We start from the raw sequence: 27667 nt of genomic DNA, 5'->3' as shown, positions 1-27667 counted from the left end.
TCCCTTTGGCAATAGAGATTCTTCATCACTGTTTTCTGCTTTTCGTTAGTGATTTGTTGTTAAGATTGTCTACATATTTACTGCTATGGAACTCTCTCTTTCTGCTAAAGGTAGGACATTTTATCTGTGAATTAGGGAAATATCATGGGGAGAAGTGATGTTTGGTGTTGGTTCAGTGTTAATGATGATCAATTTCAGGTATCTGTAAGAGGAAAAACATATATGTACTGGTTCATGGTTGAGCCTTCTCTGGATATTATTATAGTGACGTTGGCTGTAGCATAAATCTTAAAAGTTCTTCTTAATAAAATCAAACCTGAGGCCAGTTATCGGGGTCAATGCTGGTAGATCAGAGAGACAGAACAAGCCACAGCTATCTCACCTTGCCAATTCCTCAGCTGGTCTTGTCTCCTCAGACTAGAGGCCTCTGAGTCCTCATCTGGAATGGGTCTCAGCTGAATTACTGCAAAAAAGCCTGAATGCTTAACCAGCCAAAATGCTTAACCAGCCAAATCTTCTAGTTTCTAGTCCTCACGCCTTATATATCTTTCTCCTTTCTACCACCACTCCCTGGGATTAAAGGCTGGCTTTCTGGAATTGAAGGCATGTGTCACCATGTTTGGCTATTTCCAGTGTGGCCTTGAACTCACAGAGATCCAGAGGGATTTCTATCTCTGGAATGCTAGGATTAAAGGTGTGAGTGCCACCATTTTCTAGCCTTTGTATCTAGTGGCTGTCTATTCTCTGACCCCAGATAAATTTATTAGAGTACACAATATTTTGGGGAACACAATACCACCACATTTCCTCTCTTTTTGTCTAAAATTAAAAAAGCTTATAACTAATACAAGAAAAACTATCTTCAATAAGTATATGCAATATACAGTCAAGATTACATTAACAATGTCTAGTCCATTAACATTTGACAGATTCAGATAAAAACTCCATTATATATATTAACAATGTCCAGTCCAGTAACATCTGATAAACTCAGACCAAAAAATTTTCATTACTTATCTTATTTAAACAAGTAGTTCCTTTTTAAAAGTAGATTCCATAATCTCCCTTTTTATCTTATCATATCCATATTTTCTCTTTTTTCTTTTCATAATAGATTCATTAGTCTGCCTTTTGTCATTTTTATATCTTCCCCTTTTTCTTCAGTGTAGATTCAATGATCTACCTATTTATCCTATTATTTCTTTATCTTTTTTTCTCAGAGTAGATTCGATGATCTATCTCATATCTATATTCTCTTTTTCTTTTTGCTTTCTAGGGGTGAAGATATCTTTAGGGAATCTTGAAAAAAAATTTTGGGTTAATCGTCAAGTTCTGTATCATTTGTCCATTCTCTGCATAAAAGGAAAGTTCAGGGCTTGTTTCAAGTCCTTGTTCGAGTAGTCTGTCAGGCTGTATCATCTCAGCTAGTCCCCTCAAATTGTCCTGACCAGTTTGTAGGCCAAAGTCGATTTTTCCATGGTGTTAATCAGCTTAATGGCTTTATCATAGTCCATGTGGAATCATCGTTGTTGGATCCTGTCATCTTTTGAAGATTTCAAAGTCACTGTTAGACATGGTCATGGTTTCCTGCAGACTTTTTTTTTTTTTTTGCCTCCTCTGTGGTTTGGAGCAATCTTAGTCTGGTAAATGTCTGTCTCTCGGAACCATGAACATTCTTCCCTAGAACAGAAAATCTTCACAACAATTTCTCCCCACCATTTGTCTTGCCAAACTTTTCCAAACTGACCTTTGCTGATGCTTTCTTGTAACACGATGGTCCTGGCAATTCTTCTCTGAACCAGCAGCAGTAAACCCTTCGTCCCAGGTAGCAGCATCACTGCAGTCACGAACATGATGAGAAGGAGCTGGCAACGTGGAGCAGTAGCCACTGCTTCCTTGGTCTCACCACTGTTTGTGGTTCAGTCCGGGCCAAAGCTTCTCCCAAGCCTCCTAGGTCGGCTCAAACTCGGGATCCTCCTGCCTCTGTTTCCTTCAGCAAATCCTACCGGCGTGCGCCACCACAACTGGCCGAGTGTAGCTTGGGCCTGAGTTGGGGCTCACAAGGCCCAGGCAAACAGCTTTTTCATGAATTCGTAACACGAACGTTGGGCGCCAGATGTAGCAGGCAAGTAAAGTTGGTTATTATAATGTTCTCTTAAAGGAAAGTTAAAGAAACTGGCTAAATGCATAGTACTATAGCAGACTGAAGGCTTAAGTGACCAAAAATTACATTATTAACTCTGTCTGGAAAGTCCAATAACGGTTTTAGCCTCTTAGAATATGAGAAAATTTTAGCCATCATATATTTTCATTTAAGTATAATTCCTGTAAGTTGTTTAAAAGTACAGTTAAAGTATTTTTCATAGAAGAAACATAACAGCCCAATGCATGTACATGTTAGTTTAAGATGAGTTCTGAGATTATGCATTTTTCTCTGGTCTCATATTTTCTGCATTCCTAATCTCATTGCTCTGACCTATATTCTAATGCCTTTTAGGATATGTCCCTACACTGATATAGCATCATCTCTCACACTCCCTTGGCGTTAACATGTATTCTATAGAGAGGTTGGTTTTGAATAAATGCTGTGGTACATGGTAATCTCAATGGATTGATGTCAGTGAGAAGCTATTTTCACTCAGAACATTTATCTTGCATGTTCCTCTCTATGACCAATACAAATGTTATAGGATTAATATAGATGCAATCTTATAGGAAATGTGTTGTGGCAAATATGAATCCCTTAGGCCAATTCTATGTTCAAAATTATGCAAACCTATGTTGAATTTAAAATACTGTGTGGAATATCAGTGACTTTATAAAGTACCCTGTCTTCTCCATCTGGAAAGCAGGGATTGACCAGAAGGCAAGACAATCTTCCACTTCAGTCCTCTTCATTGAATGGGACTCTCCAATGTACTGGGAAGGCATCTGTCAAGGGGCTCTAAGACCTTGGATGAAGGACTTGTCTGATACCTGCTGGATTAATGCAGATCACATGATACTCAGTAAGTGTCTCCTTTACCTTGTAAAAGGTGAACAGACAATTCTTGTCTTCTAAGGCCCATCACTCCTCTGCTGTCCTCTGTGCAGTGTATAGAATGTTGTTACCACCATTGACTCTCTTTTTCAAATATAAGCCACAGAGTCAGGACAGAAAGGAAAGAGGACTTTCATTACCTATGAATTTGGAGGAACATCAACAGCAAGTCTAAGACATGTTTGGTTGTTAGGTTTGAATAGGCTGGACCCATGCAAGTTTTATAGGGCCCACTTAATGTAGAACAGGTGCATTTCTCAAGGAAAACCAAAGTTTCCATCCTCCACAAAATTCTTTATTACCTCTGCCCTAAGGTATCACAATAACACAAGATTGCTGGTACAATCTTCCTTCCCTGTAAGGAATTGCTGAGAGTCTTTAGTATTGTCTATAAACACTTCATAGTAACCCCATTATGGGAGTGAGAAACATTAAATTGAGACCAGGATCCATCAAGTAAACACAGAGGGACACAGTTTGTTACTCTATATTATGGTTTACTAATGACATAAATTTCGTATAATCAATAGCCCTGGTAGATTTATGTGGCCATGAGACAGCAAAAGGGAAAATCAAAACTTAATTGTGCAGAGACTGAAGAGCAGGTGCAGAGAGGCCAGCATGAGTGTTTCCTGACTGTCAGAGTCTTTTCCTCTCAACTAACGACATACAAGCCTCAGGAGACCATCTCCTGTGTCAGTTAGAACCCCTTGCCTTGAAAAACACAATATCTGATACAGATAAGTGCATCCATGTCACTCTTCTGGGAAGTTCCCCAAACAGAAATGACACAACTCAAAGTTCCTCTTGGTCACCATGAAGATGGTTTTTCTCATGGTAAATGAATTCTGAAATTGACAGTGAGGACCTGACAATGGAGACACAGTTTCAAGGCTCTTCACGCTGAGTTTTGCCCAGAGTCAGTAGAAGTGTCATATATGTGTGGAACATTTGGAAGCTATCTGTGAAGTCCATGTCATTTACAGGACACTAAACTTCAATGTTTCTCTGTGTATTTTTTCCCAGAAGAACTGTGTATCAGTGAGAGTAGGGTATTGAAAATTCATCCACCATCACTACATTGGGTCTTATCTGTTCTATTTTTTTTAACTAGTGGTATATCTTTTATAAAATTTGCTGCAAATTTTGAGATATACATGCGTATATACATATATGCAACATTCTTTTATTGGATTCTTTGTTTAATGAGTATGAAGCAATCTCTTTTACCTCTTTTAAGAAGTTTTGGATTAACATCAAATCTATCACATTTTGTAATAGTTATGCATGTTTGTTTCTTAGTTTCATCTGCTTGGAATAGTTTTTTTTCCAACCTGTAACCTAAGGTATTGTGTCCTATGAAGGTGAGGTCTGTTTCTCAAGTTAGCACCAAGAATACTCCAATTTTCTAACCCATTCTGCTTGTCTAAAACTTTTTATTTTGGTATTAAGACCATCAATATTTAGCATTATTGTTGGAAGTAGTATAATCACTGCTGACATGTGTTGTTTCTGGTATTTTCTTAGAACTCTGTATTAAATATTCTGAAATTATTTACTCATTCCATATGACAGTGAGTGTGTTTATTCTCTTCAGGCTAAATATCCCATTATTCATTAATCTCGGTGGAGCTGGACTAATGATCATAAGTTGCTTTGACCACTTTTATTGTGGAAAGATTTTTTCCTTCAATTATTACTTATAGTTTTCTTATATATAGTTGTCTGAATTGACAGCTGTTTCTTTCTTTTTTTCCAAGACAGGGTTTTTCTCTGTAGCTTTGTGCCTTTCCTGGATCTCACTCTCTAGACCAGGTTGACCTTGATTGCACAGAGATTCGCCTGCCTCTGTCTCCCAAGCGCTGGGATTAAAGGTGTGTGCCACCATCTCCCGGCTTGACACTTGTTTCTTTAAGAACTTGTAGTACATCTTTCCAGACTTGTATAACTTCAAATATTTTTGTTTGTATTTCAGATATTACCCTGACAAGCCTGACTTTATAACTGGCTTGATATCCATTGTAGCTTTCAATACCCTTTCCTTATTCTGTGATTTTATTGTTAAACTATAATATATCATGGGAAATATCTTTCATGTCCCTAATTGTTGTTCTTTAGTGCCCTCTAGATATCTAAATAGCCATTTATTTCTGTAGGTTTAAGTTTTTTTCTGTTTTTATTGAAAATATTCCTGATGCCATTGCTGGGGTATTCTTTTTCATGTCCTCAGCCCATAATCAAAAGATTGGTTAGGCCTCTTCTTGGGATCCCAATTCATTCCCATGTTCTCATCATATACATTTAAAATTTTCTTCTTGTCCTTTCCTGAGTAACTCTTTACCTCTACAATATGTTCCAGCCTTGATTCTCATTTTGTTTTTGACATGATTCATTTTGTTGGTGAGTCGTTCCAGTGAGGGCTTTCTGTTTCTTGAATTATTAACATGTTCATTTCCATCATCATTTCAGTTTGTTTTCTTCAGCAATTCTTTGCCTTTTTAACTGTTTTAATACCTGTATTTCTCCTCATTTCATTCATATCTTTGATATCCTTTTTTATGAAAATACTGCTGCCTTAAAATTTATTCATATCTTCCTTGAGTTCTGTAAGCATAGATATAATCATTCTTTTGAATTCTTTGACTAGAAAATCATTATCATTGGATTTCAACACTATGGGAGTATTAATATAAGCATGGAGAGGAAAGAACGCCTTGTCTTGGCTTTTTATGTTACATCTGAATTTGCTCTAGGACTTGTAGCCTGAAACATTACTGTATCAATTAGGTACAAGAGTTTTCTATTATATAGAGTAGGGTCTTTCAAGTAAAGAATCATGTCATCTGCAAGTAGGGATAATTTGAATAATTCCCATTATATTCTGATCCATTTTATGTCTTTTTCTTGTCTAAATATGATAGATAAAACTAAAAGCACTGTATGAAATATGGGAGAACATAGTATATATGTATCTAGAGACACAGTGAGAAGCCTTCAGTGTGAACCCAGACACAAACTTCCCTGCAGGAGTGCTCAGAACCAGTAGAGTGCACATGGCAAACAGGGAAACTGCAGAATGGGTACAGACTTAACTGAGGGATGGCTCTGGGCTATCTGCTCCACCTAAGGGTTTCCCAGAACATTCTCTGCACATGCATCTGTATATGTCTGGTAAAATAGAGTTCTGTTTTTTTCTGTATCTATATATCACAATCTAAATGGACTAAATGTTAAAAATCACCTCTGATTGCAGAAATGACTCTGCTGAGGTCACCAGGATCAAATGTTAATGAAGGTCCAAGGCTTCTCTCTCATGAGAATCAGGGCAAAGCCTAAGATATTTTAATTATGACAGTGTTTGGGATTAGAGAAAGTCACTGTGGACACACTCTATAGCCTGTACATGTAAACAGGTTGTAAATATTTCTCCTTTTCCTGTGCACATGAGGAACAGATCTGATCCATTTGTATTTTTAGGTAATTCTGTTACTTAACATAGAACTTTTGTTATCATATATCCTATTTAATTTTGTTCATCTAGAACAACCTCTGACCTTTGATCTCAACATAAACAGGAGCCATTGACCTTAAATTCAGCTGAGTCTCAGGATGGAATTCTGTGGGGACTTGGGAAAACTTGTTTGGGAATGATCTGTCCCAGTTTCCCTAATTCTTTCTGTCTTTTTTTTAAGTAGACATTTAAAAATTGCAAAAAAAAAGGAAAAGGTTATAATGGGACTCTGTCTGCTAAATCAAAATATGTGGATGAAGGGCATTCCACTTTCTGGGCCAACATCTTATGCCACTTTGGTTAGACTGACAGATGGGCCTTCTGTTGAGCAGTAAGCTCTAGATCTCAGGACTCAGGTCTCTGCAAACCATGTTGTCCTTCCTAAAAATTACCTACCTGCAATTGAATCTTGCTTCAGGAATGACCTGCCTTAGGTACCCGTCTATGCAACAATGAGACAGGTGTGAACCCTCTGCAAAAACAAAATAGCAGAGTACGAAGTGTTAGGAAAGATGGAAATCCATCTCATGGGTGAGAAAAGTGAACAAAACCAGGAGCAGTGTGGGCTTACTAATCAAAAAGCAAGAATTCAGGCACCCAAGTGCAAAAAGAAGGTTGGCACTGGCCTAAGACCTTAAAAATACAAGAGTGGAAGAATTTAGGTGGGGAGATTTGGCTAGGAAATGGAGTTGGGTCATTCAATGATTTGTTTCCTGTGATTCCCCATAGTCCTCATGCTCTCCCATTCCAGACTCACAGAACAAGAAGTCAATGTCTGTGATGACCACATGTAATTATCAAAGAGAGTCAGTATACACCCTTCCTAATTATAAGGACAAGGAAGGCTTCTGACATGCAAATGAATTGCTTAAATCTAAGTGAAATCCCATCCTGAACTGTGGGAGCTCACAGCTCTCTCATAGGAGGCTGACCTCTGAGGAAAAATAGGTGTTGAGACTGCTGGATCTTTCTTGTGGAAGGTTACCATTTCTTCCATGTGTCCATGAGGGGTTGTGAAAACCTGTGAGTGACAGAACTGACCCTCTTGTTTGAAGGATTTCTGTCCCAGATGCAGCTTCAGGAGTCAGGACCTGTCCTGGTGAAGCCCTCACAGTCACTCTTCCTCACCTGTTCTGTCACTGGTTACTCGATGACCAGCGGTTACTACTGGATCTGGATGAGGCAGTCCCCAGGGAAGAACCTAGACTGGATGGGGACCATAACTCACAGTGGGGAAACTGTCTACAAATCTTTTCTCAAGAGCCATCTTTCCATCACTAAGGAAATGTCCAAGAACCTGTTCTTCTTGCAGTTCCGTTCTGTGACCACTGAGGACACAGCCTCTCATTATTGTGCAGAAGACACAGTGAGGGGACCTCAGCATGAGTCCAGAAACAAACCTCCCTGCAGAGGAGCTCTGGGCAAGCATGGGCCACTGGGCCCTAACCAAGCCCAGGAACTCTAATTCAGAGGAGGGGAAGAAAAACATCTGGTTTCTGTGACTTTGCTTCTCACTGTCTAAGTACAGAGAGGCACTGGAGTCATTTCACTCTGTGATAATGAAATGCTGTGTTTTTGTAAAGCCACAATAGTTTATTTCTCACTACACCTCTCAAGATGGTGTATATGGTAATATTTCTTGTACTTTTAGTTGTGGACATAGCTCTTACTCGGTGAGCCATGTATTGGTTTTTGAGACAGCCCTTTCTACATGTCATAGACCTGACTGCCCTGGAACTCACATTGTAGACCAGACTGGCCTCAAATTCACAGATATCTACCTGTCTCTGCCTCCCAAGTTCTTGGATTAAAGGATTTCTCTAACAAGTCTAGCCAGGAGTATATTTTTTAATGAAATACGCTTTTTGAAACTCAACTGACATCAGCATGGCAGTAGTTGTCACATTAAAATATGAATTCCACACTTGATTGTCCACACCCTCAACACACAGGAAAATATGTATTTCAAAACACACCCTAGATTCTTCATACAAAGCAGTTGGTGTGATGTCTAGGGAATGAGACATAGGGTGACATCATGTCCACACATCACTGTAGCTGAATTACCTACCCTTTACTGTATAGCAGGGGATTTCCTGGAGTTGCATGTATATGGCTGTGGTACAAAAACTCTACAGTCAGTATTTACTGACTCCTACAGATGGAATGTTTAGTGCAAGAAAATACATCATTTGGTATTATTATTAAAAGCATCATATTAAATAAATACTCAAGTACTCACACTGACAATTAACATTTTTTAATTGTGTCCAATAAGAATCCAATTCTTATCTAGAGGAGAAATGAAAATTATGCATGCAGATACACCTCTACCTGCACCAGTAGATTTTGGTCTGTGTTGTGTGATCTCTTCCTACAGAGTGTCCTAAGAATGGAAATCTACCCCAAATATAAATCCTGAAAGACAATTCCTCAAGCATTTATATTCAAAGTAAGTCAGCAGAGTAAGAGGTCTCATACCAAGGACCCTGAAATCAGTAAACAAGAGTGACACTCAATTCCATGATATCTTTAAAAAATTCTAACTGATCATTAAGAAAATTTGAGACAAACCAAAGATGAGGCGTTATGTCTGAACAATATCTCTGAGATTCTCATAGTATCACAAACAAGGTTGCATTGCATGTATAGTGGTGGGAGTCCCTCAGACCCTGCACTGGACAGCTGCCTCCCCATTGCTAAGAAAAGTCTCTACTACAGCTATGCATCGCCCAAAGATCAGACATGAAGGAACAAGGACTCACATATGAGAGTTCCATGGATGAGAAAGTGGATGGACATCCAACCAGGCCAATCAAGACTGACAGGATTATAATATTCTGGAATTATAGTATTGTTTGTGGGAGACACTGCTTCTAATTGCAACCTCACATCCAGAGTCAGTATTAATAGGGATATCCCTAATAGCCAATTGTTAAATTCTGAACCACCTGCCACACCTTACTTTGCTAAGGACATCAGAAGGAGACTTCAGTGGGAACTCAGACATGAAAAAGACAATAAGGAATTCCTGAGACTTCTCACAATTAGTAGACATCTCTTAGGTTTGTGCTCTTCCTTACAAACAGGTTTATTCTTGTTTAAGTGTTAGAATATGTGGTTTCCCCTTCCTGCTAAAACAATCCTCTAGAGACGCTTTGCTAGGTCATAGTCTATGACAGTTACTATATGTTTACATTCTCATAAGCATAGTATTATTTTACTATGGAACACCTAAGAAGTATATTTGCCACTTTCTATCCAATAGAATGAACATGATAATAAAACGTTCCATGTTTTTCAAACTATCTTTGTAGTTCTGAGTTGGTGATGGTTTTTAGCAAAGTTGGAAATCTCAGGAAATTCTAAATCATCTGAAAACCATTCTCATTATTTTCTCCCATGGTGTGGAGAAGCAAGATCTTTCATGAACTAATGTTATTTTTCACATATAGATGAGAAAACAAGGTGTCTATATTTCGGGTTTCCAATGTCTGAATGTTTCTAAAAGAGTACATGTGACTATCTTTTTTCACACAATGCATGTTGGAGATTTGCATCCTTATAAAGAGTACTTTCTGACCCAATGTCTCATGTAACGATTCCTTTGAAGGTGTTTCTGTACCTTTGGATTGTGGAAATGTCTTAGTGACCATTTTTCACATCCCAGTGGATGTTATCTATACACTGTTCTAACTCTCTTCCAATTGCCAACAAAGATCCTCATCACAGTTTTCTGCTCTTTGGTGGTGTTTTCTTGTTAACATTAGCTACATGCTTACTATTAGCTGTCTGTGTCTGGTGAAGGGAGGAAAGCTGGAATGTGTTACCTGTGTTTTAGAGAAGCATCACAAGGAGAAGTGACGGTTGGTTTTGGTTCAGTGTTAATGGTCACCAATTTCAGCACCTGTAAAAGGAAAAGAGACTCTACTGGTCGAGGGCTTAGCCTTCTCTAAATGCTATTATGACCTCAACTATGTGTGACGATGTTTGAGAGAACAAATGGACCAGAGAGTGTAAGATTAGTGAGATCACAACAAATACAACTCATTAAAGAGTAGAGTGTGAAAATGAAAACCAAGGGATCCACTGTCTGTTACCTAATACCAGAGTGAGGAACAGCCCACATAGTTGTCAGTAGCATTCAATGACCATATTTAACCTGCAGGTAGAGTATACTCTGGACTTCAGGAATTTGTGGAATAACTTCTAAATACCTCCTAGATTTATTGATGAAAAGATATAAATGAATGAGCAATATTTAATGAATGTGAAAAGAGCTTGTTCTGCTAGAATTTGGACAAAAGTTAACCACTTAAACACTGACACTGTGACAATTTTATTGCAAAAAATGGACTTGATATATTCTTATCAGTATCAGAGTATAATGGTAATTTCCAGGATCAATACAATGGTGTAGTCCAGGATACTATGACATTTGTGTGTTTACAGGGTAAGGAAGATTGATGTCTAAGACCAATTGCCCATTCCATCTTCTATATGTTTTGTAGTCTTCTAGGGAAAATAGAGAAACAGAGGTGACTTAAAAGTTCACTAACTGAGGGGATGCCTCAACTTCTCTGAAAGGCACACTGTGCCCCAGGAGTCAAGGACCCTATCCTGTAAACCTCTGACTTGTGCCTTTCAAAGAAGCTAGACCCGGTCAACTCCATTATTCCCTGAAAAGGATGATTGCTCTAGGCAAAGACAATATGCTTATTTTTCCTAGGCAACAGTAATTTGGCATGCTGTAATCCTTTAGTGACTCAGTAGTACCATCGGATAGTGCTGGAGTTGAATCCATCTGACAAGAGGAAAACTCTTCACTGTGAGAGATATTAATGACCATTGAAGCACAAATAAAATAAATCTTTGACACATGTTCAGTATCTCCAGAAAACCAAAAGTCATTTTGGCTGCAGTTGAGTCATGTGAGCACTTAAGTTTCAGGCACACATTACTGTTCAAGAGAGACAGTTAAACTTCACTATAATGATCACAGCCCATGAAGAACCACTACCAGAGATCCCTGGGTTGGAAGTGGCATTCATGGTTTCTGTAATGGCTGCCTCCAGGTAGAAGACAAGTCTGTTTTCACTAGTAAATAGGATAATTATTGCTGAATGAGGAGTTCCATTTCTGTTCAGTTTGTTAAAATGAGAGTGTGTGATATGCACATGAGCACAGACCATGCACTGGGGAGAGAAGGTCCCATGGCATAAATATGGAAGCAGAGACATGAGAGGAAGAATTCTGCTCATGAAGCCTCACTGTATACCCAAGGATGACCTTTAACTTCTGATCCTCCTGCCTCCAATTCCCCATTGCTAGGGTTCCTCTGCTTTGTGTGGTGTTAGAGATTTAAAGCAGGGCTTCATGAATGCTAGGCAGCATTCTACCAACTGAACTATGTCCCAGACCCTAATTTTTTTTCAAATTTTAATAGAGATATTTATTTATTTGTATTTGTTTATATGTTCATACACACACAAATTTAATGACACCTAGTTTGAAATCAGAGGACAATCTTTCTCCCCTTCTATTTTGTGGGTTCTGGGACTAGAACTCAGGGAGTCAGTCTTGGAAGCCAGCATCTTCCTTTGTATACATACAGAGAGAAAGTGAGTGAATTTAATGTAGTCTTCAAAGTCACTAGGTCATAGAGGTAGACCTTGAATTCTTGTCCTCCTGTCGTCTCTGTCTGCTGGTTTTACATGTATATGATACTATACCTAGCTTCTATTTGGTTGAAAGACATGAGGTGCAGATACAGCTCAGTGGTAGAGTGCTTGCTAAGCATGTACAAGGAAATAGTTTTAGTTTTCAATACTACAGAAAGAATGCAGGGTGTCAAATCAAGCTGCTTTTCTATATTGTCATGTCTACTGCCTTTTTCCAATATAATAAATCTATTTTCTGTGGTGTGATATTTTGAAATTTTAATTTTTATTTGTGAAAATAAAGCTTGCTTTGAGTCAGAGGGCTGAGCTAGCCAGTAGCTGACCAATATTGACCATAGAATTTTGGAGCACCATGGACAGTTAGGAGACAGAAAGTAATAAGGTGAGGTTGACAGAGGATGTCGGCCCTTTTGGGAGAAGGAACAGAAGAGGTAGGAAGTAACTGTTGGCTGCTCCCCTGTTTCTCTGATCTTTCAGGTTATTACACCAACATCTGACTCCTGATTTTTTTATTGGTAAAGAATAATTAGATAAACCCTTCAGTTTCCTTTGTTAAAAACAAAGTGAACAAACAAACAAACAAAAACCTTCAGTATAAACCAAGATATACCAACATGCAGGGGGGCTCAGGAGCAGCAGGGGGCACAGCGGAGCCAGTAATCAACAGGGAGAAATGAGATGAGGAGTGGAGGAGAGCAACTCTGCAGCCTCTGTGGACTCCCTTCCTAAAGTCTGTTAGCTGAACACCTGCTGCAGTTATGTGAAGTCTCCATGCTCAAACACAGTAAAAATTCTTTGTTAAATATTGTACAGATTGTTATTGTCTCATTTATTTTATTAGGATTTATTTATTTATATTTGATTTTGTGAAAAACATTTTTTTCATACAATATATTCTGATCACGGTTTCCCTGCCCAGCCCCAATCCTTCCTACCTCCACATCTCCCTCCCTTTCTTTCTCTCTATCAAATGTAAACTAATACACAAGAAAAGGAAAGAGTTAAAAACAAACCCAAGAAACACATACATGCAACTTACAGGAAAAGCAAATATTAATGGATTGCATATGAAAGAAGATTACAAATTCTCCTAATTTATGAATTTTTAAAACTTCCAGACACTAATATTCTAATCACAACCACAACCTGAAAATCAATTTTGGCACAAAGAAGACCAAATGTTTCTGGTTTAAATTTTATTTTTGAATTAAGATATTAGGTCTTTATGTTATATCCATGGGGTCTGCACAGGTCTTAGGAATGGCTACTTCCTCAGACAGGATGATGATTTGAATCTCAGCATCCTGCTCCCTGACCCAGGTTAACTCTTCTCTAGCTGGACTAGGTGCTTATATAAGAAGTACCCTGTGTCATTAATATGCAAATCATGTGAGTCTATAGTGGTAAATACAGAGATGTCCACACCCTAGAACAACATATGATCAATGTCCTCTCTACAGTTACTGAGCACACAGGTTCTCACCACGGGATGGAGCTGGATCATCCTCTTCCTCCTGTCAGTAACTGCAGGTAAGAGGCTTTCCAGTTCCAACCCTGATGAGGGAACAGTGACTGAAGTGACAATGACATCCACTCTGCCTTTCTCTCCACAGGTGTCCACTCCTAGGTCCAGCTGCAGCAGTCTGGTCCTGGGCTTGGGAAACCTGGTTCCTCAGTGAAGTTGTCATGCAAGGCTTCTGGCTACACCTTCACTAGCTATGCTTTGAACTGGGTGAAGCAGAGGCATGGACAGGTCCTGGAGTAGAATGGATACATTTATCCTTGGAATGGTGATACTGGCTATGTTCAGAAGTTCCAGGACAAGGCCAAATTGACTGTAGACACATCCTCCAGCACAGCCTACATGGATCTCAGCAGCCTGACATCTGAGAACTCTGTGGTCTATTACTGTGCAAGACACACAGTGTTGCAACCCACATCCTGAGTGTGGTCAGAAACCCTGGAGGAGCAGGAAGCTGCCCTGGGACTGAGATGGCAGAAAAGATTAGACTGGAGATTTATTCAAAAATAATCATTCTGAGTGTCTCTTCATCACTTTACATGTTCACATACTGTTTTCAGTTCAAAATGACAGCTGGAAATAAAGGGATGCTGATTCAGAATGCCCCTAGAGTACACCATAACTTGACTTAATCTTTTTTAGTGACCACCACTATTGACATGATTCTTCATTAATAAAACAAAAAAGAACAAGCTGTGGATATATATGATAGGTACATATATATGATCTATCAGATATGTAAGAGATTGGAAATGTTGCTGGAATAGTTGGGAATAAAATATAATATTATTTTAGCCAATAAAATACAAATCAATCAACAATATCAGCACAAACACAAACAAAATCCCCTTTCAAAATTCAGTTTGATTTACATGACACATCAAATACTTTGTTGTAAGTTGTCCCCATAAATTTGCAGGTAGTCACTTTACCTTTCATAATAAATGTAATTTTATATATTTATTTATAGTTAATTCTAATCTTGAACTTCTTTTGGTAGTAGCAATCAAATTCCTTATTATTTTAGACTTAGATAAGAAGCTGAATGTCAAGCTGCAGAGTCCTCAGGGAATGGAAATTTCTACTTTGGCAACAAGCTGGGCTCCTACTTAGATAACATTGGGGCCAGAGCAGTGTGATTCCAGCTGGGAATGTAAGAGCCTTCTTCATGTCATCAAGAGCACTGGGTGCTCATTCCTCTGTTTCCTAAAATGGGATTGTCTTTGTCACAAGCTCTAGATTGACACTGACATTGAATTGACATCAATACATGAATTTTATCCAAATACTTTATTTTTTCTCACAGGCAGCAAGGACAACCTAGGACCCCTCTTGATTTTTAATTATGTTTTAACTTTGACATTTCTGAATCTAATCATTTCTGTCTAGATATGCTTTTTTGTTTTTGTTTTGTTTGTTTTTATTTTGAACTTGGGCTGAAAGGCAGGTACAAAAACACTTCTGCCATTGATAGTATACTACAACCTACTTTAATTAAAACAACAATAACAACAGCAACAAAGTGCAATCTTTGGTTTAAATATTTTTTTACTCAGATCAATGCCAACAAGCTGTGGAAACAAAACCCTGTGACTCGAATTCCCAATTAGTTTCTCGTCTGACCTGGCTCCTCTCACATGCATGAGCACCTTCAGTTTGAGAGTTGTTTGAGATGTCTGTTTTTCATCCAGTACATTTCATTTCCTCCTGGATTTTATCCTCAGAGTTCTTCATTATCCTTAATTATCCTCTGGGCATTTCCCTGCAGATCACATGTTACTCAGGAAATGTTCCCTGCACCAGGTAAAGGTGGACAAAAACTTCTTATCTTCCAAGTCCTAGTGCTCTTCCAATGTCCTCTGTGCAATGTAAAGTGTCAACACCATCATGAGCTTTCTTGTTCAAATTTAAACCACAGAGTGAGGATAGAAAGGAAAAAGGTGTCCCCTTATCTGTGAATTTTGGGGAACCATCAACAGAAAGAATAAGAGGGATATGAATGTTGGGTGGCTGTTAGATTTGAACTACCTGGGCCCATGAAAGTTTCAAAGAGCTGATTTTCTATGGGCTAGGTTGGATTTCTCAAGGAGAGACAACGCTTTCTTCCTTTATAGAATTCCATGGTATGGCTGTGCTGATGTATCACAGTCACACAAGGTTCCTAGGACAAGTTTCCTGACCTGTACAGGATTTCGGAGGGGTTATAATCTGCCTAGAAACATTTCAGACAATCTACATTCAGATTAATCAACTGGAGACCATATTCTTTCAAATTAAATACAGAGGGACACAGTCAGGTATTGTATATTATCATTTTCAAATAACATCAAGTTCATATAATCAATAGTGTTGCTAAATACTTTTGCCATGAGACAGCAAAGAGAAAACCAAAAAAAAAATTAGTTTTACAGAGTCTTGCGAGTAAGTGCAGGGGAGCCAGCAAGGGTGTTTCCTGACTCTACTCAAAGCTTTTTACTCTATTTAAACACATATGAGGACTAGAAGACCATCTCCTGTGGCAGTTAGAAGTCTCCTCTAGAAGGAATCAACATCTGACAGGGAGAAATTCAGGTAAGTCCTAGAATCTAGGTCAACCACCTGGGAATGCTACAGAAGCAGAAATGACATAATTCAAAGGCCTTCTTAAGTCACCATGAAGACACTTTATCTCCTAGAAGAGTGAATTTATTAGCTGGAAAACTAGGGCTTGGCTATCTTGTATCATGGAGAGGAAATATCAGGTCTTTTCATGATGATTCTTATCCCAAGTCAGTTTGGAGTGTCATGTCCTAGGAGAGACAGAGGACATCAGAGCAAAGCCCTAGAGTGGAGGTTCTATATTTCTCTCCACTTTTTGGAACTCACAGATTTGGTTCCTTTATTACTCTGAAAATGCTGAAAAATGCTGATCTGACATACAGGAGTGCTACACCCAACCAGGTCCACAACAGACTGATATATAATAAATATAAAATTGTTCATATTTTAGAAGGTTTTTTTTACAGAAAAATAATACTCTATAGAATTTACATATCATTGTTTTTCAATACTGAGTATCACACGTAAGTCATTTTGTATGAATCTATACTAAGCTACATCCTTGAAATACATTTCTTCAATTTAATATCAGGATTCAACATTCATAATTTTTTTAGTCCTTCTAAAATTATCTGTGGAGCAAATAAGAAAAAGGGGAATCTGTGGTAAAAAGCACAATGATATAAAACATTTACTTATATCGGCCGGGCGGTGGTGGCGCACGCCTTTAATCCCAGCACTCTGGAGGCAGAGCCAGGCAGATCTCTGTGAGTTCGAGGCCAGCCTGGGCTACCAAGTGAGTTCCAGGAAAGGCGCAAAGCTACACAGAGAAACACTGTCTTGAAAAACAAAAACAAAAACAAAAAACAAATAAAACATTTACTTATATCACAAATATGAACTAAATAATAGGTAACTATTTAATTTTTCTCAATAACTCTTGTTTCTCTCTTTTGTTTGCACTAAGCAATCATATGTCTAATAATTCCACCACAAAACTCCTTATACAACAGCAGGAAATGCAAACAAAGCCTCCCCCGACCAGCCCTGGGATACCCCAGCTTCCCCATTCAGTGTTCAGCACTGAACACACACCACTTACCAAGGAGTTGTGTGTGAGAACAGATTTCCTTATGGCCTTTCAAATAAAATAATTTTTGAGAAATTTCTTAACCCTAGTACTGTACACATCAATATACCCACTCAAATTCCTCCCATGTCCAACTCTCACTCACTCCCAAATTCATAAGTTCTTCAACTTGATAAATATATTTACCTCTGTGTGTGTGTGTGTGTGTGTGTGTGTGTGTGTGTTTGTGATATACTGAGCCAGATTATGGTTATGTATAGGCACATGTGTTTAGAGCAGTAAACTTGGAATTGAATATCCTATAAGGGAGCTTGTCCTTGAAGAAAAAATGATTCTCCCTCCCTCGGCAGTCATTAATTACAAGCAGTTCTTCATTGAGGGGTGAGGAACTGACAGGTTTCCTGCTATACTAGAGAGGTCTAGTTTAGGCATCAATATTGAGAAGATTTCATGGGTGGAGCATCTCTGTCTTGCACAGAAGATACCATCTCACAGTGGCATCTGGGTCCTCTAGACCTTACAATCTTTCTGTCTTCTCCTCAGGTCTTTCCATGGACCTTCTATATAGGATTTACATTGAAGATGTATCAAGTGTAGTTGGACATCCCAGGGTCACTTGTTCTCTACATGTTTACCTGATATGGATCTCTGTAATAGTCTCCATCTGTAATTAAAAATACAAGCTTCATTAATAAGAGAGTTAGAGCTTTCACCTGAGGGTATAAAGATATGTTTTTAAAGCACAGTCAGAAAACATTTGTGTCTTGAAGGAATGACACCATTGTAAGTCACAGTGTTTGTAGCTGGGTTGGTGTTTACCTTTCTGCTTGGATATTGTGCAGGCAGAGAACATTGTGTTGGAGTAACAAAAAATATCTGTTTGTACTTTAGGACTACTCCATGATCATGTGCCCATTCTTAACACTGCTAAGGTAGCTGAGAAGCTGATACTAGATAGCCCTGGGGATGATGGGGAGAAAACCCAAATCACTCTTCTGCTAAAGAAGGCATAGGGTAGAAAGATTCTGAAAAGGCTGGGCAGTCTGGTATCAATGGAAAGAAAGAACTTTGAGGAGTAGGAGGCCTATGGGGTAAGTAAGAACAATGTCTAAACAGCACTTCAGACAAACAAGACCATGGTGAACACTGCCTAAGACATGGGAAAGAGCAATGATAACATGATGACATGAGGAGGGAGTAGCCTGTGGGAAAGGAATGAGGTAGGTTCCCTGGTGTTCCAGGGCAGACAGCTCTCTCTAGTTCCAGGTGAATATTTTCTGTGGAAAACAGTACACATCGCTGGTAATGAGAGAAAGGCAAGTCATTGAATATCTGGAGAGCAGAAGGATATGGCATGGAGGAAATAGGGTTACTGGGTGTCTCAGGAAGGTCACAGAAGAGCTGACAGTACCTTTGCGATGGGGAAGAGCAGGTCTACATGGTGGATGGGGAAGATCAGCCCGAATGGAGCTAAATGGTAAATAGAGATCTTCAAACTGTGCTTTTATCATTATTAAAAAATAATCTCAGATGATATTTAAATTTATATAATAGTTGTTTTATTTTTTTTTTGAGGATCAATCTTCAAACTTTGTGCATGATATACTGTACCGCTGAGCTTTGGCCTCAAACACGATTGGTTGATTCCAATTAATGAATGCATTCATTAATTACTGAATTGTATACAACATTTCTTTTTTTTTTGAGACAAGGTTTCTCTAAGTAGCTTTGGACCCTGTCCTGGAACTTTCTCTGTATAACCGTCTATCCTGAAACTCACAGAGAAATTCCTGCCTCTGCCTCCCAAGCACTGGGATTAAAGATGCAGGCCAACACCACCTGACTAATACAACATTTCCTAAATGTTTATATTTCCGTTTTTTATTTTAATTTCCTTTGAATTAATTTAACAATTTATGAAAACACACCAGAAACTTTTACAACTACAGAGCACAGTAAAGTATAGCTGAACACTTATATTTTTATGTAAAACCATAAATTCATACTAAATAACTCTCTTCTTTTCATCACTTCTTTCTTCTCCTTTCTCTGTTAGGACACAGTTTAATATTGATGAAGTATAACTCAAACCTATAATTCTCCTGCTCCAACCTCTTGCCTAGCATGCAATGATGGGAAACAACACAGGTCTTCAAGAATGCAAAAAAATACTCTACCAACTAAGCTACATGGCTGGGAAAATAACTGATACTTTGATGTTATAAATGTCACTCTGGTTGTTACTTCACCTCAGACAACTGAAGCATTATTCATCTTCTCTAAGGCTCCTGCCCCTAAGTACATGATATAGCAGGAAGACATGCAAATAATTTTTTCCTCTGCTCATGAAAACCAGCCCTGACCCTACAGCTCTGACAGAGGAAACCAACACTGGGCTGACAAGTCCTCTCATTCAGTGTTTACCACTGAACATAGAACTTCCACCATGGAGTTGAGACTGAGCTGGGTTTTCCTTCTTGCTCTTTTAAAAGGTAATTTATAGAGAAGTAGAGATACTGGTTGTGTAAGTATACATGAGTGTGAGGGTCAGTGGATATTCATGAGAGCTTACTAACAGGATGCTCTGTCTTTTCAGGTGTTCAGTGTGATGTGCACCTGGTGGAATCTGGGGGAGTCTTAGTGCAGCCTGGACAGTCCCTGAAACTCTCCTGTGCAGCCTCTGGATTCACATTCAGTGACTATTGGATGGACTGGGTCCGCCAGGCTCCAGGGAAGGGGCTAGAGTGGGTTGCACAAATTAGAAACAAAGCTAATAATTATGAAACAAACTATGTGGAGTCTGTGAAAGGCAGATTCACCATCTCAAGAGATGATTCCAAAAGCAGCCTCTACCTGCAAATGAACAGCTTAAGAGCTGAAGACACCGCCATTTATTACTGTACATCAGACACAGTGAGGGATCTTCAGTGAGAACCCAGACAAAAACCTCCCTGCAGCGGTGCTCAGAACCAGCAGGGGGCGCAGAACGCACACGGAGAGGAGGAGCAGTTCAGATCAGGAGTAGGAACAGCTGATTGCTGTTTATGTGGTCACAGCTGTCGCTCCATCTACTCATTTCTCAGAATGTTCTCTACATTTATGGTTTGTGAAAACAGGTCTGCTTTTCTGAAGTTTTAAATATGTACATCACACAGTCCGATATGAACTATGTGGAAAATCACCTCTGATTGCAGAAATGACTGTGCTCAGGTCACCAGATGAAATTCTTAGAAGGTCCGCAGCATTCTTGATTTTTCTCCCTCGGGACATTCAGGGCAAAGCCTCAGTGATGTTTTGATTAAGACAGTGTTTCACATTGGGGGAACCATGAAGGAAGTGAGGCCACACACCCCAAAAGATTTCAGGTCTTTCTGATTCCCCTGATAACTGTACACATCAGGCACAGAGCTGACCTGTTTATATTTATAGTTGATCCGGTTTCTTAATCTGTAACTTTCACCATCATATCTTTCATTACATTTTGTTAATAATTTCTGGCCTTTGTTCTAAACATGGACAGAAGCCACTGATTGGAAACTCAGCTGGTGCCTAGGGTGTAACTCTGTGGTAGGAGGGGTGACTGGGAAAGTTATTGGTGAATGTAAATAAAAAAAATAAAATAAAAGACAGAAATAAGAATTAAAGAAATGCGACTGCTCCCAGGTATGGTGGAGGAGAAAGTTTATTATATACATGTGGAGAGCATAGCCAGAGGCAGGGCATCTGGGGAGTCCAGAATGAAGATTATACTGACCAGTGTCAGGAGAGAGGATGGAAAGGAGGGTGGAGAGAGGGGCACAGGGTGCAGCAGCCAGGGAACCCAAAGGAGAGAAGAGAAGGAGCAGGTAACTAAAATAGTTGGATTACACAGGGAAGGGCAGCTGGGGAAGGGAAGTCCAACTCCTTGACTGGAGACACTTAGGGTAGAGGAGGGTATGCCTGCAAGGATGACCCTGTAACAGCTAGGGACTGAGGGATGTAGGGAGAACCTGGCAGCTGGTGTCTGCTTTGATATGTTAAATAGAAACCTTTGCCATTTTCCCAGGTCTAAATCTAACACTCCAGCCTTTTTTCTTATAAATAAACGAAAGTGATGACATGTAATCTTATCCATCACTCACTATTCCGTGCTGTCACAGGAATGTCACTGGTGAGTGGGGCCCAAGGAAGCTGGGGTGCTGGCCCAGTCTGGGAAGAGCAGACTGTTTCACTTGCTGACCAGGTTCTACAGCACCTTCTGGGTCAGGGGCATTGCAGACAGCATTTGCAGCAGTTTGTAAGGCTGGACCACCTGGGGCTGCCACCTTGAAGCTTTCTGGGATGCAGATTTTGAGGGAACACCTAGAGCTGGCTAGTTGCTAGAGCAGTCAGCAATTAATTTGAAATCTGGTGGGGGCCAATTGCTAAGGGACCAGTCCTGAGCAGTTTTGGTACTGAAGTGGTCTGGAAACTGCTTGCACACACAGGAGATTTCTCTGGGGCCAAATCTTAGTTCTTCATTTTATTTTTGTCTTTCTGTCATTCCTACTGTGTTATCTCTCTGTTCTGTTCTTTAACCCTGCTGTTTGTCTTCTTCTTGGACTTGCTATACTCTTATCAGAATCAGAGTATAATGATTGTTTCCAGGATCAATGAAATGGTGTATTCCAGATGCAATGACTTTTGCCAGTTTGCAGGTTATGAAAGATTGATGTCTAAGACCAGTTGCTCTTTCCATTTTCTATATGTTTTGTAGTCTTATAGGGAATAAGAGAAACAGAGGTGACTTGAAAGCTTCACTAATGAGGGAATGCCTCGGTTACTCTGAAATGCGCCAAGTGCTCCAGGAGCCAAGGACTCTAAACTGAAATCCTCACACCTGTGCCTTTCAAAGCACCAAGGACAGGTCAAGCCCATTATTCCCTGCAAAACATGATGGCTCTAGGCAAAAGCAATATGCTTATTTTTCCTAGACACAGTGATTTAGCATGCTGTAATCCTTTAGTGACTCAGTAGTACCAGCGGGTAGTGCTGGAGCTGGATCCATCTGACACCATGGAAGACTCTTCACTATGAAAAACACTAACGACCATAGAAGCACAAATAAAATGAATCTCTGACACATGTTCAGTATCTCCAGAAAAACAAGTCGTTTTGCCTGCAGTTGAGTTATGTGAGCAGTGAAGCTTCAGGCATACATTACTGTTCAAGGGAAACAGTTAAACTTCACTATAATGATCACGGACCATGAGGAACCACTACCAGAGTTCCCTGGGTTGGAATTGGTGATCATTTTTTATGTATGGCTGCCTCTAGGTAGAAGACGAGTCTGTTTTCAGTAGTAAAAGGGATAATTATTGGGGAGAGGCAGTCTTAAAAATCACAGCCACAGGAGACCCCCCCAGGGAGTGTGATCTGGACCTGTCCCTAGTGCATGAGCTGGCTTTTTGGAACTTAGCGTCTATGGTGTTTGTGCAGCCTTGGTGCAGGGAGGAGCAGCTTGGACCTGCCTCAACTGAATATACCAGGATCTGCAGATTACAGATGGGAGACCTTCCTTTGGAGGAAGTGGGAATGAGGGGTGGCTTGGGGGTGGGAGGAGGAAGGTCAGCAGGATCTGTGGGTGATATGTAAAATTAATAGGAAATAATAAAAAAAGATAAAAAAAATCACAGCGACAGAAGAAGGCAATGTGTGCTTATAAAGAAGCCAATGATTAGTTTGTGGTGTGATGTGTGATTTTTATATTGGGATGTTAAATATTCTATCTCTAGTTTGATAGTCATAAATCCTATCTTCCTTCCTAGAAGAGCATAGATGTAACCATGACTGGCCAATAATAGCTACTTTCCCTGGAACTCAATTGGTTCATGGAATGGTGTATGGTCAGATGGAAGAAATCATAAGCTTTCCTTGGAATTGACAGACTGATGCTGAATGGGACGTTCCATTTTTGTTTACATTGTTAAAATGAGAGTGTATGACATGGGTATGATGCAGGCCATGCACTGGGGACAGAGGTTCCCAAGGAATGAAGATGGAAGCAGAGACATGAGAGGAAGACTCACACTGATGAAGCCTCATTGTATAGTCAAGGATGACCTTTGACTTCTGATGCTCCTGCCTCCACTTCCCCAGTGCTAGGGTTTCTCCACTTTATGTGGTGTTAGAGATTTAAAGCAGGGCTTCATGCATGCTAGGCAGCATACCACCAACTGAACTCCATCCCAGACCCTAATATATTTTTTTCAATTTTTAATAGAGATATTTATTTATTTGTATTTGTTTATGTGCTCATATACACATGTAATGATACATAGGTGGAAATCAGAGGACAACCTTTCTCTCCTTCTGTCTTATGGGTAGTGGAACTAGAACTCAGGGAATCAGGTTCTGCAGCCAGCATCTCCCTAGGTATACATACAAATAGAGAGAAAGTGGGTGAATTTAATGTAGTCTTCAAAGTCACTATGTCATAGAGGTAGACCTTGAACTCCTGTCCTCCTGTCTTGATCTGCTGGGATTACAGGTAGATGATACTATACCTAGCCTCTATTTGGTTTAAAGTGAAGACATGGGATGCAGATCTAGCTCGGTGGTAGAGTGCTGGCTTAACATGTACAAGGAAATAATTTTAGTTTTCAATACTACAGAAAGAAGGGAAGGTGCCAAATCAAGCTGCTTTTTCTATTATTGTCATGTCTACTGCATTTTTGCCATATAATAAAGAAATATATTTTCTGTCGTGTGATAATTTGATTTAATTGTAAAAGTAAAGCCTCCTTTGAGTCAGAGGGCGGAGCTAGCCACTAGCTGACCAAAATTGACCATAGAAGTTTGGAGCACTGTGGACAGATAGGAGACAGGAAGTAATAAGGCGAGGCTGAGAGAGAATCTCAGCCCTTTTGGAAGAAGGAAGAGAATGAAAGACCCCCAGGGGAGATCTTCCTTCAGGAGAGACCCCAAACCCATGGAACACACCGAAACCACAGATCAGATGCAAACAGCAAGAGGGTTTATTTAGACCAGGTACCTGGGGCGAAGTCTCTCGGAGGACTTGCACACCGTCCTAGGGTAAGGGGGACTTTTTATGGGATCCCAGGGGCAGAGGCACGGTTACAGAAGCGAGAAGCATAGTTACAGGGTCCCTATTGGTTGTTTCAAAGAAGGCCAGGGTGAACTTGGGGTCGTATGTGTGTGGCTGACTTGGCCTTGCCCAGGGTATAGTGGGTGTTTTTCCAGCCCAGCTGCTTATTCCTCAAGGCCAGGGGGCCAGCCATAAAATATCCTGATTTGACTCAACTGTTTTCCTCCCAAGGCTGCCGACCACAGTTATCTCTCTCCCAAGGCCGGATGGCTGGCCACAGTTATCTCTCTCCCAAGGCCGGATGGCTAGCCACAGCTGTGAACTCCTGTTTTTCTGATTCCTTCAGAATGGCATTTCTTAGGCTAAGTTATTGGGACGGGGGGGGGGGGGGGGGGGGGGGGGGGGGGGGGGGGGGAGGCATTTCATCGGCCCAATGCCCCATGTCCTCATAATGGAGCGGGGGTCTTTTATTCCCCCATTTTCTTTTGTACCAAATGGAATCTTTCATTTTAGGATGGAGAATAAGGGGTCAGCTCCATCTCTGACTGTCTGAGCCTCTGATATTGCTGGGTTAGGATCAAAGCCTGGACAACAGAAACCCTATCCTTGATGAATTGCACCAATCTGTTGAGGATGCATGACCCAAACAATAAAATGAGCAGGAGGATGATTAGGGGGCCCATAATGGTGGAGACAAGGGTCGTAAACCATGGTGACCTTTTGAACCATCCTTCAAACCATCCCTGATGAGACTCGAATAATTGTTGTCTTTGTTTTAATCTTTCTCTTAATTTAGCCATGTTGTCCCTGACTACTCCAGTATGATCTGCATAGAAGCAGCATTCTTCGTTGAGGGCAGCACATAACCCGCCCTCTTGTAGGAAGAGTATGTCCAGCCCTCTCCTATTTTGCAGCACTACTTCTGATAGGGATGTTAAGGATTTTTCTAATGCACTAACCGATTCCTCTAGGGCTTTGATGTCTGTATTCATGGCTACTTGGACCTATCTGAATTGGCCGGTCTCCATAAGGGCTGTGGTCCCTGTACCTACCCTGGCAGCTATTCCGCCCATGGTAATTCCTCCCAGTAACAGGGCCAGCATCAGGGAAACAGGCTCTCTGGTGATGCACCTCCTACTGTCAGGAGGACTATTAGGGGGATCAAGGGGACCCCTGGGTGAGTCTTATCTTTAGTGGGTTTGGAGAGCGTTGAACTAGATGTCTAGGTGCTCTCAGCTTCATCGGGTTCCTTGGCAGCCTTTACATGTGACACGTGGACCCAAGCCGCTATCCCGTCAACCTTGAGTGCGGTGGGAGTAGTTAACAGGACGGTGTATGGTCCTTTTTACCTCGGCTCTAGGTTCCTGGATTGATGGCGTCGGACCCAGACAGAGTCCCCAATCTTGAATGGGTGAGACACCACCGGGCATTCAGTTGCTCCCGGTAGGCGTCTGCCAGGGGTTTCCACATCGTCTTTTGTACCAGTTGGAGGGCTTGGAGGTGCGCCTCTAGGGTAGGGCTAGTGGCATAAGAGGAGATATCAGGGTGAAGGAAATTTACAATTGGTGGGGGAGCCCCATACATAATCTCAAACGGGGTTAGGCCATGAGGCCCAGGAGTATTCCGGGCTTGGTAAAGGGCTAGAGGGAGTAGGAGCACCCAATCTCTAGTGCCAGTTGCAAGCGTTAATTTGGTTAAAGTCTCCTTAATGGTTCTATTTGCACGTTCTACCTGTCCTGAGCTCCGGGGGCGGTATGCACAATGAAGTTTCCAATCGATCCCCAGTAGCCTGGCCACCTTCTGACTTACCTGGGAAACGAAGGCAGGCCCATCGTCTGACCCCAATATCTGGGGCATTCCATACCTGGGAAAGATGTCATCCAGGAGTTACTTGGTTACCACGTTAGCAGTCTCCTTCTTGGTAGGGGAGGCCTCTGTCCATCCATGATGTAAACTTGTCGCTCAGGGCTCTATTCCGCCCCCATTTTCTTTGCTAGTTCCTGGTCCTCCAGGCTTCCGCCATCCAGAGGGCCTGGGTCAGCGCGATCAGCTCTGCTCTTTTGGGCCGATGTTCCAGGTGGCAGCGGTGAGGCCCAAATTACCTCCGATTCAGTGGTGATGGCTGCTCCGGCCCTCCGTTCTCCTTCTTGGAGGAAGCTGCTCCCATCCGTGAACCAGATAAAATCTGAGTTCAACAGTGGTTGATCTGTTAGGTTGGAGTGGGTGCCATGGGCCTCCGCCAGAATCTGGAGGCAATTGTGCTCCTTGGATGGGTCTGACAAGGGCAGCAGGGTTGCGGGGTTGAGGGAGACAACTGGTCCGAACACCACTCAGTGTGTGTCTAACAACAGAGCCTGGTAGTGGGTCATCCTGGAATTTGAGAGCCATCTATCTGGGGGCTGCCAGACCAGAGCTTCCACTGCATGGGAGGATAACACAGTTAATGGCTGTCCCAAAGTCAGTTTCCCTGCATCCTTGAGTAAAACAGCAATGGCGGCTACCATACACAGACAGGGGGGCCATCCTGTAGCTACTGGGTCTAATTTCTTGGATAGATAAGCTACAGGTCTCTTCCATGGCCCCAGTCTCTGTACCAGCACTCCTTTTGCAAAGCCTGAGTTCTCGTCCACGAACAGTTCAAAGGGCTAGGACTTGTAGGGGGGTCCCTTTGGGTCCTGTCCAGATGCCAGCTGAACCTTTCTCTCGGTGGTCCATCGATACCTCCTGCTACCTGTGGCCCCCTGGACCAAAGCTGTGCGGTCACTGAGAGAGCCTCCGGTATGGGTCAGGACTGAATGTTGAGCCCCGGTGTCCACCAGGAAGGTCACTGGCTGCCCCCCAATCTTGAGAGTTATCCTAAGCTTGGGGGGGGGCTCCTGGCCTTGACCTCCCTAATCCTCCAGATTGAGGAGGTCCGTGGCCCTTGGCTTAGTTCTCCGAGACCCTTGAGGCTTCTTTGATCAGTCAGGAGCCCAATGTCCTCTCTGTTTACAGTAAGCACACTGGTCTTTGTCAAGTGGTGTCCTTCTTTGATCTCCCATCCTAACTCCCTCTCTGACCTGTCCCTGAGACACTACAGTGGCCAGGACTTTACTTATTTCCCTATGACGTTTCTTCCTCAGATCCAACACCTCTTTCTCTTCCTCATTTCAGGATCTTTTCTGTCTCTTTTCCTCTCCTTCCATGTCTCTGTTTCTCGCCCTCCCTTCCTCCTGCTCG

General features: G+C 41.0%; 1 gene segment (V, D, J or C); it reads left to right on the top strand.

The window, feature by feature from the left end:
- Window positions 1–19746: 19746 nt before the first annotated feature.
- LOC114686620 lies at window positions 19747–20313 on the top strand. The segment is given in 2 exon segments: window positions 19747–19874; window positions 19979–20313. Coding segments are annotated over 2 exon segments (381 nt in total).
- Window positions 20314–27667: the final 7354 nt, after the last annotated feature.

Source organism: Peromyscus leucopus, chromosome 14, assembly GCF_004664715.2.
Source record: "Peromyscus leucopus breed LL Stock chromosome 14, UCI_PerLeu_2.1, whole genome shotgun sequence".
Classification (NCBI taxonomy): Eukaryota; Metazoa; Chordata; class Mammalia; order Rodentia; family Cricetidae; genus Peromyscus; species Peromyscus leucopus.
The sequence above is the reverse complement of the archived record's forward strand: the minus strand, read 5'-3'. Positions and strand labels throughout refer to the sequence as shown.